A 12,512-nucleotide genomic window follows, 5' to 3' on the forward strand; every position below is an offset into this window, starting at 1 on the left:
CCAGGTCTATTATCTTCTGAACTATTTTTTAAATCTATTGACTTGAAAAGAAGAGCAGTGATCCAGGTCAACTATCACAAGACGAGACCACCAAGGAAGAGAAATGGTGGTGTTGACCACCAGATGAATTATTTCTCATGGGACTGTTGAAAACCTGTGAAATTACTAGATCATTTAATTTTACACAAGTAGGCATTTGTATTGATTCCGTCAATTCCAGTTTATTTGGGGAGTAAAAACAAAACTGGTTCTTGAGATACTTTTCTCCAAAGAGACTGAATCAAGCTTATATTTAATCCTTTTAAAGCAAATAAGAAAATAATTTGAACATGTTTCTAAATGGAATCACATTACAAATCCCAATATATTACAGAATCAATACAGCTCATATTTTGGAATAATCATAATTTTTAAGTTCTAAAACATAATAGCTACATAATTTAAAAAGACAATAATTTAAATATTACATAATATTAATTTTGAACAGAAAACCCTTCACATTAATAAAGACAATTTTACTGCTATCATGTATCCTACCCATAAAACACCTTTTTGCTAAATATCAAGCAATAATCAAAATTATCGACTAATGTTATTTACCTATTTCCAAATTATTTTCCATGTCTGTTGTTTTGTCCAAAGAAATCAGCTACTAAGGGAGGGTGTATATCTTTAAGTGATTCTGGGATTTTTTTTTTTTTTTTAATTTTTTTTTTTTTTTTTTTTTATTTATGATAGGCACACAGTGAGAGAGAGAGAGGCAGAGACACAGGCAGAGGGAGAAGCAGGCTCCATGCACCGGGAGCCTGATGTGGGATTCGATCCCGGGTCTCCAGGATCGCGCCCTGGGCCAAAGGCAGGCGCCAAACCGCTGCGCCACCCAGGGATCCCCGTGATTCTGGGATTAAAGCTTCTATGAAATTATGTAACTTTGATTTTTAGTAAAAATATTTTATTTACATTAGGCAGAGACCTTCTTAGTGGGCAGGGTTTTTTTTTTTTTTTTTTGTAAAAAAGAACAAATTATGAAAGTAAAAAAATCTCCAATGCAAATAAATCTTAGAGACTGAATCTGAAGCTTAACATGCTGAAATGCAAACTCTGATTCTTCCCCTCCAAATTTTTTTCAAGTTAACAGCTTTCTTCAACTGTGTCTATGGCAACTCTACAACACCAGTTACTCAGAGGCAAAACAAATCTTGTAAGGAGCTCTGTGTAATAGAGTCTGACTCTACTTCTTGATGTTAGACTTGATTGCTGACAGCTCTTCCTTTGTGTTCCACATCTGGAAACCTAATAATATAGTCCAGGTGCTTCCCTTATTGGCAGGAGGTTCACACCAAGTATGCCCTTATCAATGCACAGAAATTCTCACCCCAGACCCATCTTCCAAATACCATAAAACTCTAAGTCAGTTTCTTTTCCTTGGTCTCTTAAAAAGGATTGAAAGTGTCTATTACTCACATAATGAGGCTTTCTGTGACATAAGGGTAGCTCCAAGGCATGTCTGAAAGTAGTTTTTTTTTTCTATTTGAGTGAAAGCGCACAAGCAGGAGAGTGGCAGAGAGAGGGGGAGAAGCAGACTCTCCTGCTGAGCAGGGAGCCAAACATGGGGCTTGATCCCAGGACCCTAGGATCATAACCTGAACTGAAGGCAGATGTTTAACTGACTGAGCCGTCCAGGTGCCACTGGTATTGTCAGTCTTAACATCCAAACCAAATTTTGAATAGAGGCCCACCTTCTAACTAAGTATTGGCCCCAGTAGTGTGTGTGTACAACTTTTTATCTCATAACTCATATACAATTTTTCACCATTACTATTTTGGTCTAAGTGACTATCATTTTGTGTGACTTTATTACAATGCTTTCCTTTCTGATCTCCTTTGACCCTTTATGGTCCATTAAACAAAAGATAGCCATGTGATATTTTAACATAATTAAATGTCACTCCTCTATCCCAACCTCTATTTAAATACTATTTCACTTTAAAATGAGCCAGGTCCCCTTGAGAAAATGGTCTGTTTAGAACTAAAAACAAAAAAATTCAAAATGAGCCTAGATTTGTTTCTATACCAGAAAATAAGAAAGTGCTCAAAAAATTATAGCATTAGGATGAAAGGTTTAAGGAGCCAGCTTTTTTTTTTTTAATCAATTTTTTTAAATTTTTATTTATTTATGATAGTCAGAGAGAGAGAGAGAAGCAGAGACACAGGCAGAGGGAGAAGCAGGCTCCATGCACCGGGAGCCCGACGTGGGATTCGATCCCGGGTCTCCAGGATCGCGCCCTGGGCCAAAGGCAGGCGCCAAACCGCTGCGCCACCCAGGGATCCCAGGAGCCAGCTTTTAGAGAAACTTACTGGTCAAATCAGAGACAATTAGAATATCAAGATTAAGTAATTTGTGCCCAATTTAAACACAGTAAGAAACAGTAAAAAAAAAAAATATGAAATTATTCTTCAGCAACAAACAACTAGAAACTTGGGCAAAATACATAAAACAAGTGTTTTCAGATATTGAACATAAGGAAACACAGGACTGTGTGAAAAAAGGCACACCCTATGATCACCCCTAGATTTCTGCATGGAGGCACTTATGAACTATAACTCCTAAAGGTCAGCCTACCAGAAAATGGGCTTACACATAGGAGTAGACAGAGTTTGGAACATCTAGAATTTTCAATACTGGGTGGTGGAGGAAAGGGAGCTAGACAGAGAAGAAGATCAAGAGATATGCTTAAGTCTTGGAATCTAGCTTTTATATTTGTAGGTAAAATCCCAAAGGATAGATAGAAAACAAACTTCTAAGACAGCAATAACTAGGAGCTATAAACTGAAAAACTGCCAGAATCCACAGAGGGCCATATATATGTGAATTTCTACCAGCCAGAGTGGAGAGAGAGTGATTGGTGAATACACAGGGTATTCAGTAGGAACTCCAGAAAGGTACACTTTAGTATGGGGCAAAGTAACTCTAGAAGGAAATAGACTCTACTATAATCTTACGAACAAATCTGGCCAACCACCAGTTTAAGTAAATAATGTTTTATTGGGACCTAGCCGTATCCACTTGTTTACACATCATCTATGGTTACTTTCACACTAAAATGGCTGTTAAGTGGTTGCAATCAAGACCAATGAACTATTGGGACTTCATCAAGATAAGAAGCTTTTGCACAGCAAAGGATACAGTCAACAAAACTAAAAGACAACCTACAGAATGGGAGAAGATATTTGCGAATGACTATCAGATAAAGGGCTAGTTTCCAAGATCTATAAAGAACTTACTCAACTCAACAGCAAAGAAACAAACAATCCAATCATGAAATGGGCAAAAGACATGAACAGAAATCTCACAGAGGAAGACCTAGACATGGCCAACATGCACATGAGAAAATGCTCTGCATCACTTGCCATCAGGAAAATACAAATCAAAACCACAATGAGATACCACCTCACACCAGTGAGAATGGGGAAAATTAACAAGACAGGAAACCACAAATGTTGGAGAGGATGCGGAGGAAAGGGAACCCTCTTGCACTTTTGGTGGGAATGTGAACTGGTGCAGCCACTCTGGAAAACTGTGTGGAGGTTCCTCAAAGAGTTAAAAATAGACCTGCCCTACGACCCAGCAATTGCACTGCTGGGGATTTACCCCAAAGATACAGATGCAATGAAACGCCGGGACACCTGCACCCCGATGTTTCTAGCAGCAATGTCCACAATAGTCAAACTGTGGAAGGAGCCTCGGTGTCCATCGAAAGATGAATGGATAAAGCAGATGTGGTTTATGTATACAATGGAATATTCCTCAGCCATTAGAAATGACCAATACCCACCATTTGCTTCAACGTGGATGGAACTGGAGGGTATGATGCTGAGTGAAATAAGTCAGTCGGAGAAGGACAAACATTATACTGTCTCATTCATTTGGGGGAATATAAATAATAGTGAAAGGGAATAGAAGGGAAGGGAGAAAAAATGGGTAGGAAATATCAGAAAGGAATATTAAAACTTTTTTAGATAAACCATTTACAAATATCTTCTCCCATTCAATAGATTGCACCTAATATAATAAGATACCAGGGAATAAGCTTAACCAAACAGTTGAAGGACCTGTCCCTCTCAAAACTATAAAACACTGGTGAAAGAAATTGAATACAACACAAATAAAGGGAAAAATATTCTTTGCCCATGGATTGGAAGAACAAATTTTGTTGAAATATCTATACTATCCACAACAATCTACAGATTTAATACAGTCCCTATGAAAATGCCAAGAGCGTTTTTCATAGAAATAAAAAAAATTATAAAATATATATGGAACCACAAAAGACTCCAAATGGTCAAAGCAATTTTTATTTTTATTTTTTTTTAAATTTTTTTTTTAATTCATTTATGATAGTCACAGAGAGAGAGAGAGGCAGAGACACAGGCAGAGGGAGAAGCAGGCTCCATGCACCGGGAGCCCGACGTGGGATTCGATCCCGGGTCTTCAGGATCGCGCCCTGGGCCAAAGGCAGGCGCCAAACCGCTTCGCCACCCAGGGATCCCCAAAGCAATTTTTAAAACAAAAGCTGAAAGTATCACAATTCTGGACTTCAAGTTCTATTACAAAGCTCTAGGAGTCAAAACCGTATGGTACTGGCACAAAAATAGACGCAGTGACCAATGACCAATAGAAAACGCAGAAATAAACCTACAACTATGTGATCAATTAATCTTCAATAAAAGAGGCAAGAGTATCCAGTTGGAAAAAGTCTCTTCAACAAAGGAAACTGGGAAAATTGGTCAGCGACATGTAAACAAATGAAACTGGACCACTTTCTTATACCATACATAAAAATAAACTCAAAATGAATTAAAGACATAAATGTGAGACCTGAAACCATAAAAATCCTAGAAACGAGCACAGGCTTTCTTACGTCTCTGACATAAGCCAAAACATTTTTCTAGATATGTCTTCTGAGACAAGGGAGATAAAAGCAAAAATAAAGTATTGGGACTATACGAAAATAAAAAGGTTTTGCACAGCAAAGGAAACAATCAACAAAACAAAAGGCAACCTACTATTGACCTTTTGACCATACATCGGAAAAAAGATCATCTGCTTCCTGCAGTGCGGTTGACCTTGGGTAACTGTGAAACCACAGAGAACAAAACCAGAGACAAGAGGGGAATACTGTCATATTTACTCTCTGAATGTAAAGTGCACACTACTCAAGTGAATATTTAATGAAGTCAGCCAGAATGGAGACCTTTATAAAACGAAAATGACTTGCAGTTGAAAGCAAACCAGATTAGCTTTAAAACAGTAGCAAAAAAAGAAAACCTCTTTAACTTTTGGTTTTGCTGTGTTGGAGTGTAGAATTTGAAATAAATGCAAGATAGAACTCAAAAGACAAGAACAAGGGTATAGTATAAAAATTCCTTTACTAATTTTTTTCGTATATATAAGAATGCTAGCTCTTACTCTAAACAATTGCCATTCAAGTAAAATTAATGGCAGAAGACTATATAATACTGAAGAATATTCTTTCAAACTATAGTGTACCAATAAATAAGTTGGTCATAAAACTATAGATCTCGCTTGGTTGTATGTTTACAAATCTTTGAAGGTCTCTTTTAAGTTTTTCCTTTCTGAAGGCAGTGCATCCGTTCTTTCTGCATTATACTTATATGACTCTAAAGTTATCCTACTGTCCCTTGAAAATTACTAAGGAAAAGGAGGGGATGGGGTTGGTGGACAATGTTTTGCAAAATTATTTAATTCCTGTTGAAGATCTTTAAGTCAGGCAAGAGGGAAGGTTATAGGAATATCAGATTTTATTGATCTACCGATACCTGAAATGAAACTCAAGTAGTTTTGAGTAAAGATAATATAGGGGCATGGTTATTTTTATGAAGTTTGGTGGAGCATACTATTGAAGACTCTTTCAGCAATCCATGCAGAATGTAGATCAGAGCGATGAGAAAAAGGGTGCCTGGGTAGTTCAGTTGTTTAGGCATCTGCCTTCGGCTTGGGTCGTGATCCCAGGGTCCTGGGATCGAGCCCCACATTGAGCCTGCTTCTCCTTCCTCCTCTCTCTCTGCCTTTCTCTATCTCTCTCTGTCATGACTAAATAAAATATTTTTAAAAAGAGACTTGAGAAAAATCAGGGACATTGTTGGGTTGTGATATGTTGGCAAGGTAGCTGTACTCTGACTCATCACAAACCTACATGAGCATCTATACTATACCAAGAGATTCAGTAAATAATAAAATGTGATGATTTTCCTCAAGAAGCTGAGTCCTTTGGGTAAGAAATAGTTTGTATATAGTAGGGTTGTACTGTAATTAGAATAGAGGTCTAAACAAGGTGTTGTTACAACTCTAAGGATTGGAGAATGTGTTCTTTAGAAGGTAGATAATTTTTTTTTAAAAAAAAGAAGGTAGATAATTTCTCAGCAGGAATTTCTTAAATTTTTTTGTTTTTGTTACAAGAATTATCTATTGAAAGTTTTGACAGGGATTACCAGTTGTAAACCTGTCTCTGAATAGATAAAGACTATTACCAATCTACATGGTTTAAGAACTTTATCTAGGGATGCCTGGGTAGCTCAGCAGTTTAGAGCCTGCCTTCGGCATAGGGCATGATCCTGGAGTCCTGGGATCGAGTCCCCATCGGGCTTCCTGCATGGAGCCTGCTTCTCCTTCTGCCTGTGTCCCTGCCTCTCTCTCTGTATGTCTCTCATGAATAAATAAATAAATGAAATCTTATCAAAAAATAACTTTATCCATATAACTCCTATAATCATGAAAACCAATCTAAGGAGTCACTATTACTAGCCTCATTTTATAGACTTTCTTAACAGTTTGTGTCCATTCAGGAGACAGAAACCACACTAGAAATGTGAACAAGGAAAATGTAATAAAAAGAATAACTATGTAATTTTAAAGAGTAGTTATGTACAACGAGAAACAAAAGAACAATAGGAAGAGAGGAATGACAGATGTGAGGGGCAACTTACTACTTCTAGTTCTGAGACAGACAGTCCAAGGGAGGCATCATTTTGGATGAGAGCACCCCCCCCACACATCCAAAAAATGAGTTTTAGACTTTATTGGAGAGGGTGTGTTACTGGGACCCATTGGAAGGTAGAAAAATTTGCCGGGATATTGTGACCTAGATTTGGTTAGTAGCTGGTAGGGAAAGGGAGAATTTATTCATCAGGATGCCTGTAAAACTCACTGAAGGAGGACTGTAACTGGGTTGCTTTAAATTGCTAGCAGTCACAGGGCCAAAGCAAACAAGCCAAAAAAAAAAAAAAACAAAAAAACAAAAAAACAAAAAAAAAAGGAAAGGAAAGGAAAACCAATAAGTGCACTGGAACCAAAAGGAGAAGCTTCCTACACGCTGTGTTTTGTGGTATCTGACTTGTGCTGTCTGCTAACAAAGCCAAACACTGTAGGAGCTATTCAGAAGAGAAGTGTGTATCTGTGTATGCATACCACTACTTCTTTATTCATTAACTTACTGATGGACACTTAGGTTGTTTCCATGTCTTGGCTTTTGTAAATACTGCTGCTGTGACAATGCGGGTGCAGGTATCTTTTTGCATTAGTGTTTTTGTTTCCTTCAGTATATTCTCAGAGGTGGAATTGCTAGATCCTAACTAGATCTTTTTTTTTTTTTTTTTTTTTAGGATTCTCCATGCTGTTTTCCATATTGGATGCATGAATTTACAATCCTATCAGCAAGGATTCCCTTTCCTCTACAGCCATGCCAATAATTGTTCTCTTTTGGTAGAACCCACTCTTTTTCTTTTTTTGCTTCATGTAGGCAACCCTTTTTCTTTTTTAAAAAATTAAATTGAATTAGCCAACATGTAGTACATACTTAGCTGCAGATGCAGGGTTCGATAATTTATCAATTGCATAGTAGCAATTCTAACAGGTGTGAAGGGATATTGTAGCTTTAATTTGCATTTCCCTAATGACTAGTGATGTCGAATGTCTTTTTTTTAAGATTTTATTTTTTTATTCATAAGAGACACACAGAGGCAGAGACAGAAGCAGGCTCCCTGCAGGGAGCCTAATGTGGGACTGATTCCCAGGATCCTGGGATCATGCCCTGAGCCAAGGGCTGACCCTTAACCCCTGAGCCACCCAGGCATCCCTGTTGAATGTCTTTTCCCATGTGCTTGTTGACCCTTTATATATCTTCTTAGGAGAAATGTCTATGCATGTTCTTTGCCATTTCTTTTTTTTTTTTTTAATTATTTATTTACTCGTGAGAGAGACAGAGAGAGAGGCAGAGACACAGGCAAAGGGAGAAGCAGGCTCCACGCAGGGAGCCCGATGTGGGACTTGATCCCGGGTCTCCAGGATCACCCCCTGGACCGAAGGTGGCACTAAACCGCTGAGCCACCCGGGCTGCCCCTCTTTGCCATTTCTTAATGGACTTATTTGGTTTTTGCTATTGAATTTCATGAGTTATGTTTTGTATAGTGATCCCTTAGAAGATAAATGGTTTATAAATGCTTTTTTACCAGTTTGTAGGTAGTCTTTTCACTTTGTGGATAGTTTCTGTAGAGTGCAAAAGATTTTTAGTGTAGTCATACTACATTAGTTATTTTTGACTTTGTTGCTTTTGCATGAGATGTTGTAGCAAAAAAATGATCCCTAAGACCCATGTCAAGGAAATTTGGTCCTATGTTTTATTTTTGGAATTTCGTGTCTCACACTTAAGTCTTAATCCATTTTTGGTTAATATTTATAAGTGGTGTAAGATATGGGTCCAATTTCATTCTTTTACATGTGAATATTTAGTTACCCCAGCATCATTTATTGAACAGATTGTCCTTTCTTCATACAGTATTCTTGTCTTCCCTGTCAAATATTTGTTGACTTTATGTGTTTGGGTCTATTTTTTGGGTTTCTATTCTTTCTATTGATCCCTTATCCATTTTTGTGCCAGTACCATAATGTTTTGGTAACTAGAACTTTATAGTATGGGTGGAAATCAGGAAGACTGATGCCTCCTGCTTTGTTCTTTTTTCTCGGGATTTCTTTGCCTATTTGAGATCTCTTTTGGTTCCATATAAATTTTAGGAGCGGTTTCCTTCGGGGAAAAAAAGCCATTGGAATCTTGATAGGGATTTCATTGACTCTATGGATGGCTTTTGGTAGTATTGACATTTTAATAGTATTAATTTTTTTAATCCACAGTTTGTGTCTTCCTGGATTGCTTTTATCAATGCCTTCTAGTTTTCAGGGTACATATCTTTCACTTTCTCAGTTAAACTTATTCCTAAGTATGTTACTGTTTTTGATGCAATTGCAAAATGGGATAAGTTTCTTTTCAGAAAATCTGCTGTTGCTATGTAGAAATTCTTTTAAATTTTGTATGCTGATTTTGTGTCCTGTAACTTTATTGCATTTGTTGGTTGGTGTAACAGGCTTTTGGTTGAGTTTTTAGGATTTTCTTTATATAAAAACAAATCATCTTCAAACAGAGACCATACATTAAAAAAAAAAATTCTGATGGCATTTATTTAGTTAGCTAGTTACTGATTGCTCTAGCTAGGACTTTTATTTCTATATTGCATAGGAATGATGAGAGTGGGCACCTTATCTTGTTGCTGATCTTGGAAGAAAAGCTTTCAACCTTTCACCATTGAGTGTGATATCAGCTATGGGCTTGGCATATATGGCTTTTAGTATATTGAGGTATGTTATTTCCTTACCTAATTTGTTAACTGTTTTTTCATAAATGTTGGATTTTGTCAAATGCTTTTTCTGTGTCTATTGAGATGATCATAGGATTCTTTTCTTTCATTCTATTAATGTGATGTATCACATTGATCGATTTCCATATTTTGAACCATCCTTTCAACCCAGGGATAAATCCCACTTGAATATGGTCAATTATCCTTCTAATGATTCTTTTGATAGGCCGCTGAATTTTTTTTAAAGATTTTACTTGAGAGAGTAAGAGAGAAAGCACAAACCAAGTGAGGGGCAGAGGAGCCTGATGCAGGGCTCACTCTCAGAACCCTGAGATCAAGACCTGAGCTGAAGGCAGATGCTTAACTGACTGAGCCACCCAGGCGCCCCATAGGCTACTGAATTTTTTGTTAGTACTTTGTTGAGAATTTTTGCATCTATAATCATTAGGATATTGGCCTGTAGTTTTCTTTTCTTTCTAGTAGCATTCTTTTCTGATTTTGTTATCAGGATAATGCTAGCCTCCTAAAATGAGTTTGAGAGTGTTCCTTCATTATTAATTTTATGGAGAATTTGATAAGTATTGGTTTTAAATCTTAATTTAAATGTTTGGTAAAATTCACAGTGAATCCATCTGGTCCTGGACTTTTCTTCTTTGGGACATTTTTTTTTTTTTTACTCAACATATATTTATTGAGCACTTTTTATATGCCAGGAATGAGCACTGATCAAAATGACAAAAAGTCTTTGCCCTAGGTGAGTTTATATTTAAGAAGTGGAGGGACGCCTGGATGGCTCAGCAGTTGAGCATCTGCCTTTGGCTCAGGGTGTGATCCTGGAGTCCTGGGATTGAGTCCCACATTGGGCTTCCTGCATGGAGCCTGCTTCTCTCTCTTCCTGTTTTTCTGCCTCTCTATGTGTGTGTCTCTCATGAATAAATAAATAAAATCTTTAAAAAAATTTAAGAAGTGGAATGTAGGCTATTAAAGAAGTAAAATGTTTATAGTATGGAGAAAAACTAATCAGGTAATGATAATAGGGAGATACTCATGTGGGGAGGGAGGTTGCAGCTTTAAAAAATTATTTATTTTAAAAATTCCACTATAGTTAACATACAGTGTTATATTAGTTTCAAGTATACAATAAAGCGATTCAGGAACTCTATACATTACTTAGTGCTCATCATAATGAATGTACTCTTAATCCCCTTCACTCATTGCTCATATCTTCCCACCTACCTCCCCTCTGTCAACCACCAGTTTGTTTTCTATATTTAAAAGTCTGTTTTAGGGATCCCTGGGTAGCGCAGCGGTTTAGCGTCTGCCTTTGGCCCAGGAGGCGATCCTGGAGACCGGGGATCGAGTCCCACGTCGGGTTCCCGGTGCATGGAGCCTGCTTCTCCCTCTGCCTGTGTCTCTGCCTCTCTCTCTCTCTCTCTCTCTCTCTCTGTGACTATTATAAATAAATTTTTTAAAAAAGTCTGTTTTAGGTATGTCTTTTTTGTTTTGTTTCTTAAATTCCACATGTGAGTGAAATCATATGGGATTTATCTTTCTCTGACTTATTTCATTTAGCATTATACCCTCTAAGATCATTCCATGTTGTTGCAAATGGCAAGATTTCTTTTTTTCTTTATGGCTGGGTAATATTCTAGTGTGTGTGTGTGTGTGTGTGTGTGTGTCCACCACCTCTTCTTTTTTTAAGATTTTATTTATGAGAGAGAGAGAGAGAGACGGGGGGGGGGGGGAGCAGAGACACAGCGACACAGGCAGAGGGAGAAGCAGGCCCCATGTAGGGAGCCGGATGTGGTACTCGGTCCCGGGACCCCAGGATCATGCCCTGGGCCAAAGGTGGCGCTAAACCGCTGATCCACCTGGGGATCCCCACAACCTCTTCTTATCCTTTCACCTATTGATGGATGCTTGAACTGCTTCAATAATTTGGCTATTAAAAATAATATTTCAGCAAACATAGGGATGCATGTATCTTTCAAATTAGTGTTTTCATATTCTTTGGGTAAATACCCAGCAGTGGAATTACTGGATCATATAGAACTTCTATATTTAATTTTGTGAGGAAATCCCAAGTTGTTTACCACAATGGATGCACTTGAGTTTGCATTCCCACCATTATTGCACAAAAGTTCCTTTTTCTTCATATACTTGCCAACGTCTGTTTCCTGTGTTAATTTTAGCCATTCTGACCCATGTGAGGTAATATCTCATTGCAGTTTTGATTTGCATTTCCCTGATGGTGAGTGATGTTGAGCATCTTTTCATGTGTCTGTGGGCCATCTGCATATCATCTTTGGAGAAATGTTTGTTCATGTCTTCTGCCCATTTTTAAATTGGATTGGTTTTTTTGGCATTCAGTGTAGAAGTTCTTTATATATTTTGGATATCCCTTATCAGATATGTCATTTGTAAATATCTTCTCTCATTCAGTAGGTTGTCTTTTCTTGGTGGTTTCCTTTGCTATGCACAAGTTTTTATTTTGATGTAGTTGCAATAATTTATTTTTGTTCTTATTTCTCTTGCTTTAGAGACATATCTAGAAAAATGTTTCTGTGGCTGATATCAGATATGTTGTCTTCTGGGATTTTTATGGTTTCAAGTCTCCCAATTAGGTCCTTAATCCATTGTGAGTTTATTTTTGTGTATGGTGTAGGTCCAACTTCATTCATTTGCTTGTAGCTGTTGGATGTGAGGGCGATCTGGCTGCGACACCTGTCACCCCATTGATCACCAGGGTTGATCGGCGATCTGGCTGGCTAGGCGGGTGTCCCCTTCCTCTCTCACTGCTCCAT

The 12,512-nt window shown here is 37.7% G+C and overlaps 1 protein-coding gene across 1 annotated transcript in view; it reads right to left on the reverse strand.

Moving 5' to 3' along the window:
• Nucleotides 1-622, reverse strand: part of LOC119878439 (MAM and LDL-receptor class A domain-containing protein 1-like) — a 38,151-nt gene extending 37,529 nt beyond the window's left edge. The window contains exon 1 of the mRNA XM_038589064.1: nucleotides 601-622. Coding sequence (XP_038444992.1) covers nucleotides 601-622 — 22 coding nt within the window. The remainder of the gene's footprint in view (nucleotides 1-600) is intronic.
• Between the last annotated feature and the right edge of the window lie 11,890 nt (nucleotides 623-12,512).

Source organism: Canis lupus, unplaced genomic scaffold (assembly GCF_011100685.1).
Source record: "Canis lupus familiaris isolate Mischka breed German Shepherd unplaced genomic scaffold, alternate assembly UU_Cfam_GSD_1.0 chrUn_S1626H1817, whole genome shotgun sequence".
Lineage (NCBI taxonomy): Eukaryota > Metazoa > Chordata > Mammalia > Carnivora > Canidae > Canis > Canis lupus.